Here is a 9,118-nt window from a genome sequence, read left to right as displayed (position 1 = left end):
GCGAGTTAGAGTCGGGACAGGAGCGGCAGTGGACAAGGTGGCTGCAGCAACACTAGCAGCCTGAACAGCGACAGCAGTGACATCCACAGCTGAGGTTGAACGCTCAAGAGCCGCCAACCTTCCCTCCAGCTGCTGGATGTACCGCTGTGAACGCTGATCGTCCATCATTTACTAGCCAGACCTTGGCGCTAGTATTATGTTAAGGACCGGCGGAACGCACCAAGTATAGATAATAAGAAACTAGGTGCGTTCGCAGTCCGAGGTCCACCGTGCAGGTAAAAGACCCTGCTGCTAGTAAGACGGACTATATGGCGGTACTAAGTATACACACATGGGTTAACTACACCCTGCGTGAAGGAAGCGATCCTGTTGCGTCACAGGATCGCAGTACCGCACATAAAGCGCGAGCAAGAAGTCAGCGGACTCAACCCCTACACAGGATTGAAGTCCGATTAGACACTTGCTGGCACAACACCGCAACTGGGTGTGTCAGAGGAATATAAATAATAATATAAAGGCACAAGAGTGCGTGCGGTGCCGCACTGATGGATGCCACTAACCACCCAGGCTTGGGTCAGGAAAGCGCAGAGCAAGCGCACGGCGCCGTACTGGCGGACACAGCAACTGGTAGCTGAAATGTGTTTCGTGCTGTTGGATAAGTCGGGCGCTAGATAGCAAACATACACCTTCCGCGAACAGACATTCAATAGGGAGGGTTATTTAAAGAGCGACTTTCACTCACAACACACACACATATTTACAAGACAATACTAGCGCATGGCCGTGCGGTCATGCGCAGTTTATATAGTAGCAGCACAGGAAGCAGCTCCAGAAGTTTTGCCCTTCCAGGACCTGCCAAGAGGACCAATGGGATGTGCTGCAATACCTGAGCATGTGACCCTCGATCTCCAACGGGAGATCCTGCCCTGGGCATGCTCAGACAGAGAAAAGCAGGACTTAGATCCAGAAACGTCCTCTCGCCGCTGCCCAGCACTGGCTTCAATAGCAGAAGCAGGAAAAGCAGCAGTAACTCTTCGCACAGAGTCAGACTGAGCGAGACGCTGGGATCGACGTCCCTGCTGAGCAGACTCCACCGCGGTTGGAGAAGAATGGGAGACCGCAGTGGAGACGGATCGAGATTCCCCCAGTGCAGCAGAGGAAACTCGACTCCTAACAGTGTCTTACAGTCAAAAAACTATGGTAAGTTGTAAAGTAATTTCCCTTTCTTATTTAATTATACAACTGTCTGTTACATCTTTTTGTACAATTTGTCAATAACAATATATATATTGTTTCTCCCCTTCTAAGTTATTTTTGACGGTCAATAAAATATGATTTTCCAGTAATTCATTTTTCACGCTATAGGTATGATAATGGATTCTGTCTGGCATTTTCCAGCGGTGTCGGCACCTGCATTCCTGGGGTTGATGTGAGGTTGTTACATTATGTGAAACCTGCCCCCAATCAGCACTGGTGTCACCATCCCCAAATCAAACATCACAAAGTCAGAGAACAGCTGCAGCCCTGGCTTCCAGTTGATATTCAATGCATCCAAGGTGGGGGGGTCAGTAAAGCTGGCACTGATTGGGAGCAGGGCTCATGTGATGCAACAACCTCACGTGAGCCTTGGGAATGTAAGTCCCGACACCACTGGAATGGCATCGGCACGGAAGCTGAGATGAGTGTTTTTATTTTAATGAGGCCAAACATGGGTAATGACATGGGGTTGTTGTCGGGTAATTCATTTCCAACATGATGAACATGAAAAAAAAGCTTCTCCCCTGTGTGACTGCTTTGATGTTTATTAAGAGTTGATTTTCAAGCATAACAGTTACCACATTAAGATTATAAAAAAAGGCTTCTCCCCTAAGAGACTTTTCTGGTCAAAAAGAAGAGATGATTTCTTCACAAAATATTTTCCACATTCTGCACAGAAAAAGGCTTCTCCCCTGTGTGAGTTCTCTGATGTGCGTTAAGACTTGATTTCCTTGTAAAATATTGCCCACATTCTGAACATGAAAAAGGCTTCTCCCCTGTGTGAATTCTCTGATGTTTGACAAGACTTGATTTCTCTGTAAAACATTTCCCACATTCCGAACATGAAAAAGGCTTCTCCCCTGTGTGAATTCTCTGATGTGCGCTAAGATGTGATGTATTTGTAAAACATTTCCCACATTCTGAACATGAAAATGGCTTCTCCCTTGTGTGACTTCTCTGATGTGTGATAAGATTTGATTTCGTTGTAAAATATTTCTCACATTGTGAACATGAAAAAGACTCTGTGTGACTTCTCTGATGTTTGACAAGACTTGATTTCTCTGTAAAACATTTCCCACATTCTGAACATGAAAATGGCTTCTCCCCTGTGTGACTTCTCTGATGTGTGATAAGATTTGATTTCCTTGTAAAATATTTCTCACATTGTGAACATGAAAAAGGTTTCTCCCCTGTGTGAGTTCTCTGGTGACTAACAAGATTTGATTTCTTGTTAAAACATTTCCCACACTTGGAACAAGAATAGTTATTCTTTACTGAGTGAATGTTTTGATGTTTCAGTAAAGATTTTTCAGAAGGAAAATGATTTCCATATTCTAAACCTGAAAATGATTTTTTTGCTTCATGAGCAGTTAGTTTTTGAATACGTATTTTGTGACTTTGATTTTCCTTAGTAGTCTGTAATGAATCAGAAGACAGGACATGTTTGAAAGCATCAGATGAGAGATCATCGCTGTGAAGGGATGATGGTGTATTTGGAGTAATGGCAGTCCCTTTATTTGTATCCTGTGGAATCTCAAGATCATCTGATTTAAACATTGAAGATATCAGCTGTCCTTCTGTTCTTCTAGTACAGTCATCTGCCAAGAATAAAATCAGTTATTAATTTTTAATAAAATATCCTTAACTTATATTTTTGAACATTTCTACTTAAACAGTCTGTAAAAATAGCAACTTATGCAAAAATATTAATTTACCAAGACAATGACAGTTCATAGGCTAATCGAAAACCGCATAACATGCACGAGTAGATTGTGGTTGTAACGGGGTCTACTGTGCTGTAGTACCTCTTTCAGCACCCCCCGTGTTTCAGAAGGTCCATTCTGCTTTTGCTGGATTCTGAATGAAGGACGCTGGCTAGGATTTCTTGATTACATGGGAGCATATAAAAGCTGACTGCTACTCCAGGTATTTCCAGTCTAAAAAAACACACTTTATTTACAACACACAGAATATATAACACAGATACACAGGGCAGGCCAATAGAAAAAACAAGCCAGACATACATTACAATAGCCGCAGGGGGCCGGAGCCTGCTGGTATTTACTGTGGGAATTACAAAGGTGGGGGAGGTCAGAAGCAGAATATCTTGTCCCCACTGCCCAGGGATGCAGCCTGTGGACTGATGCATTTCACATGGAACCTATTATACATAATATATATATAGCATAACATATTCTTGGTGCTGGGGGTTCTGTACCAGTGGTGCTCGAATAAAAAGCCACCAAACTGTATTGTAGGCAAAAATAATACCAATTAAAACTATACTCATTTGAAAAAAAAGTCCCCACTCAGGTCCATCATCTGTCAGTGGAAAAACAGATTTCCACATTATTAGTGGCTCAAAGTCTTTTGAAAAGCAACATGGCTTCTAAAAACCAATCCAGCAATATCAGCTCTGCTGGAAGGTGCCAGATACAAGCTTATTCTCCTCTGGTTCAGTTCTCTGTTCCCCTGGGTGCAAACTTCTCCTTGAAGCGTGGGTCTAGCAGGGTGTACAACCAGTGCTCTTTTCTGGCTAAAATGAATATAACACGAGAGTCACAGGAAAGGCAGCAGTACATGAAGTATGCCATATGTGCCAAGTTCCCTACAGCCAACAATTCCCTGTCTCCACCATGATGACTATTCCCCATCTCCTCTAATCTCTTCCTACTCATTCCCCTCCTCAGCCCATCCACATAGGAAACTTGTGTGTATTAGGGTACCGTCACACTATGCCATTTCGATCGCTACGACGGTACGATTCGTGACGTTCCAGCGATATCGTTATGATATCGCTGTGTCTGACACGCAGCAGCGATCAGGGATCCTGCTGAGAATCGTACGTCATAGCAGATCGTATGGAACTTTCTTTCATCGCTGGATCTCCCGCTGTCATCGCTAGATCGGTGTGTGTGACACCGATCTAGCGATGCGATCCAGCGATGCGTTCGCTTGTAACCAGGGTAAACATCGGGTAACTAAGCGCAGGGCCGCGCTTAGTAACCCGATGTTTACCCTGGTTACAAGCGTAAAACTAAAAAAAAACAAACAGCACATACTTACATTCTGGTGTCCGTCAGGTCCCTTGCCGTCTGCTTCCCGCACTGTGACTGCCAGCCGTAAAGTGAAAGCAGAGCACAGCGGTGACGTGCTTTCACTTTCACTTTACGGCCGGCAGTCACAGAGCGGGAAGCAGACGGCAAGGGACGTGACGGACACCAGATGTAAGTATGTGCTGTTTGTTTTTTTTTAGTTTTACGCTTGTAACCAGGGTAAACATCGGGTTACTAAGCGCGGTCCTGCGCTTAGTTACCCGATGTTTACCCTGGTTACCCGGGTACCTCGGCATCGTTGGTCGCTGGAGAGCTGTCTGTGTGACAGCTCCCCAGCGACCACACTACGATTTACCTACGATCACGGCCAGGTCATATCGCTGGTCGTGATCGTAGGTAAATCGTATAGTGTGACGGTACCCTTAGACTCTGTTATGCTCCTATTCCTCTACCTCCTAATTGTTAGCCAATTTGCACTGAGCAGATTAAATGAGGCTGAGCTGGGTAGTATCTCCATGTCTCATGTCTTCCTCCATCTCCATCTGATCAGCATGTAAAGCTTCATGTTTGTCAGCAGCAACTGTTGAAGTAGGCACAGAAGCGGGATCGTTGTGCTGGTGATGGCATCATCACTGCTCATGATCTTTGTGGAGTTCTCAAAGTCTTGGAGAACCGCAAACGTCATACATCCATGCTGACTCTTCAGTTATGTGCGGAGTCTGACCAGAATACAGACAAGCACGATGGAGCTGGTATTTCACAACTGGTCTCTGCCACTCACAAAGCCTTGCCAGCTTGTGCAGTGTGGCATTCCAATGCATGGCCACGTCGCACACCAGTCAGTGAGCTGGCACCTGCATGTGCTGCTGCAACACAGCCAGAGCGACGGTAGCTGTAGCTGACTGTGGAAATGGGCGCCCATGCAGCGTACTTTGATCAGAAGCTCTGGCAACTGTGTAGGTTTTCAGCAACTGAGGGCTAGGGCCAATTTAAGTAAGTGTCACATTCAGTTAGAGAAAGTGTGGTGAGGTGACTGGAGCAGTCACAGGCAATAGGCTGCTAGGGAAAGTGTGAGTATGTTACTCAAGGCAGTGCATTGTCAAAAACCCTTCCATGCAAATCCATCTGTAGGCTTGGGAACCTTGAGATGGACATCGGGGCCTTTAAGTGCTCTAAGCCTGCGGAGCTGCAGGGAAAGAAGGACTTAAACTCTCAGAGGCAGGAGGTGATGGAATTCGGGTGCATTGCTTGTGATGGAGAAGAATTCCTAGGGCTAACGGAGTTAGCAAGAGAGATGCTCTGCACATACCGCGAACTAGGGCTAAAGGTAAGTCCAGTACCTGTGGGAAAGTCCTTAACCCATTGGGCCCTATCCTATATGACTTATTGTAATGACCAAAAGCTGCCAATAAAAGTTTCACTGCTTTAACAAATTCAATGTCCCCCGGATTGTTTGCCTTGAAGGTTCTGGAATATGGGAGCATAGAGACAATGGAAGCCTATGGGCCACAAGTAAGTGTGGTGCACCCCACATACAGCAGCACTCTGGGACACGTTTTGTCTGTAGGGAGGGTGCCAGAGTGTGCAGAAGCAGCAGCTCGCCCACAAATACCTCAATCAGTCACCTTACACAAGCATGGTACATGTGTAAGCTTGCCAACCTTCAGAAACTCCACCAGGTTACACCCATTATCACACACCACCATAGCTGGTTGTAGTCTGGTCTGTTATTCCTTTCAATAACTCTGCAGTGGTGTGTGGTTTGTCTCCTTGACAAATTACTTTCAGCGCAGTCTGTTTCCGCTTTGCTAAGGCAGTGCTGCAGAGCTTCCAGCTGATGTAGACAACATGCTCTGAGATAGCAAATCAAAGATGATAGATGAGCAGTAGGGGCTGCAGGAACTTGAGTAGGATGTGGAGGAAACCCTGATAGAAGTAGGTCCAACAATCCTACGTGTAGGCAGCACATGTGCCATGCCATGGTGGGACTCGTGCCCAGCCTCCACAAAATCACTCAGTGTGCTGTCAGGGAATTGTAGCATGCCTGAGCACACACGATTATCAACGTGTTGGACGTTAATTGGACAATCACAGTAACCATGTTGGAAAAATAGTGGCGGCAGGGGACCAAGTAGCAAAGGACTAAATGTGTATACCTGTAGCAGGCCATTTCTTTAATTTATTTCTAACTATGGGAATTTCACACAAACCAAGTTCTACAGTATATATGACAATAGTCAGTTTTGGAACAACCAAATGTGCAGACTTGTAGCAGGCCAATTTTTCTTTTTTATTTCAAACAAAAAATTTCACCCAAAGCAGATTATACAGTATGTACACTCCCTGACAGAAGTTATGTGGCTTATCCATGTTATGTAAATAAAAGCTTATAACCTGACGTTAAATTCATCCATTGGTTGTATAAATTATTCTTTTGAAAGCTGAAACCTTCCGAAATGTGGTTTAGGTTAAGAAAATAAATTGGCATCAATGCAGAAAATATTGATTAGTTAATATTTCACAGAATGGTCAGATTTTGGCAAGACAAAAGTTTTGTCGCCCACAGAAAGTAATGTGATATTCAAACAAATAATTAACTTAAAATACAAATATACGTTGCCTAACATTGGTGAATGAAGTTGTGGTGCTATTTCATATTTTGTGTGACTTCCATGAGCTTGAAGGACTGCATCCATGCGGTTCAACAAGGATTCATACAAGTTAATAATGAAGTCATCAGGAATACCAAAGAATGCAGTCTTACATGCCCCCCAGAGTTCATCTAGATTCTTTGGTTTTGTCTTCCAGGCCTCCTCTTTCATCCTACCCCAAACATACTCAATGATGTTCATATGTCTGGTGACTGGGCTGGCCAGTCCTTGAGCACCTTGATCTTTTTCGCCTGGAGGAACTTTGTTGTATAGATGGATGTATGAGACGGAGCACCATCCTGCTGCAGAATTGGCCCATTTTATGATTTGGAATATAAGAGGTAGCTAATACTTCTTGATATTTTAGGCTATTGATATTGCCTTCCACCTTGCAAATGTTTTGCACACCCCCATACTGAATGTAACCCCAGACCATGATCTTTCCACCACCAAATTAAAAACTGTTTTCTGGGTGTATTTTTGGATCCATACGGGCTCCAGTAGGTCTCCTGCAGTATTTGCTTGGGCTGTGGTATAATTCTACTGAAGATTCATCAGAGAAATCTTCCTTCTGTCACTTTTCCAGTGTCCATCTATTTAGCAGGCTGTGGGACTTTGCAAATACCACAATTTTTTATTTGCCTTTTGTTTAGTGCTGGCTTCTTGGCACTGATTCGACCATGGAGGCCATTTCGAGACAGAATCCTACAAACTGTTCTAGTTGACACAGGGACTTGAGGTGTTGGAGCTCTGCTGCAGTGGAAGAGGGGCTTGCTTTGGATTTTCTAACCAACATACTTTCCTCCTGAGCAGTTGTTTTGCGAGGTCTGCCAGATCTGGGCTTGCCAAACACATCTTCAGTCTCTTCAAATTATTTTTTAATTCTTCGTACTTGACGCAGAGACACATTAAAGGTGCGAGCAACCTCTGCAGTGGATCTTGTCTTCAGCCTCTTGATAATCCAGGCTTTGGTCACAGGGTGGCTTTTTGGCATGTCGTCAGAGCTCAAGTTGCAGGTCAAGTGAAGGACTGGGGTGCTGGGTTTCTTTTTATACACACACACTAATTAACCGATCATTTACTGAGCACAGATGAGGATGTAAACTAGGATTGGGTGCATTATATGACCAGGTGACAAAACTTCTGTCTTGACAAAATCTGACCATTCTGTGTCCATTAACTGATCAATAATTCTTCATTGATGCCAATTTATTTTCTTAACCTAAACCACATTTCGGAGGGTTTCAGTTTTCAAAAGAATAATTTATACAACCAATGGATGAATTTAATGTCAGGTTAATAGCTTTTATTTACAAAACATGGATAAGCGACATAACTTCTGTCAGGGAGTGTATGATGAAAAAGTAAAATTTTTTCGAGCAAGCATATGTGGGGAATTGTACCAGTCCAAGTTGTTTTTTTTCCTTTTAACCCCTTTCTGACCTCGGACGTACTATCCCGTCCGAGGTCAGAACCCCCGCTTTGATGCAGGCTCCGGCGGTGAGCCCGCATCAAAGCCGGGAAACATGCCAGCTGTTTTGAACAGCTGACATGTGCCCGCAATAGTGGCAGGTGGAATCGCGATCCACCCGCCACCATTAACTAGTTAAATGCCGCTGTCAAACGCTGACAGCGGCATTTAACTAGCGCTTCCGGTCATTAGGCCGGAAATGAGCGCATCGCTGTCCCCCGTCATGAGATCAGACCAGAGGTCTATTGAAGACTTCCATGGTTGTTGATGCCAGATTGCTGTGAGCCCCACCCTGTGGTCGGTGCTCATAGCAATGCAGTAATTAAGCTAAATAGGAGCGATCTATGATTCGCTCCCAAGTAGCAGAGCCGATCGAGTTGTGCCAGCTTCTAGCCTCCCATAGAGGCTATTGAAGCATGGCAAAAGTAAAAAAAAAAGTTTTAAAAAATATGAAAAAAATAAAAAAAAATAAAACAATGAATAAAAAAAAAAAAAGTACACATATTTGGTATCGCTGCATTCAGAATCGCCCGATCTCTCATTAAAAAAAAAAAAAGAATTAACCTGATCGCTAAACGAAGTAGCGCGAAAAAATTGCATTAAAATGCAGTATTGGGCGATCAAAAGAACTTATCTGCATCAAAATGGTATCATTAAAAATCAGTAGGCAAAAAATAAGCCCT

At 44.1% G+C, this 9,118-nt stretch overlaps 1 protein-coding gene across 1 annotated transcript in view; it reads right to left on the bottom strand.

Moving 5' to 3' along the window:
* Positions 1-1,178: 1,178 nt before the first annotated feature.
* The window catches only part of LOC138663139 (oocyte zinc finger protein XlCOF7.1-like), a 71,682-nt gene continuing 63,742 nt past the window's right edge, over positions 1,179-9,118 (bottom strand). The window contains exon 7 of the mRNA XM_069749279.1: positions 1,179-2,855. Coding sequence (XP_069605380.1) covers positions 1,906-2,855 — 950 coding nt within the window. The 3' untranslated portion in view covers positions 1,179-1,905. The remainder of the gene's footprint in view (positions 2,856-9,118) is intronic.

Source organism: Ranitomeya imitator, chromosome 2 (genome assembly GCF_032444005.1).
Source record: "Ranitomeya imitator isolate aRanImi1 chromosome 2, aRanImi1.pri, whole genome shotgun sequence".
Lineage (NCBI taxonomy): Eukaryota > Metazoa > Chordata > Amphibia > Anura > Dendrobatidae > Ranitomeya > Ranitomeya imitator.
Note: the sequence above shows the minus strand (reverse complement) of the source record. Positions and strands in the feature narration are given on the sequence as shown.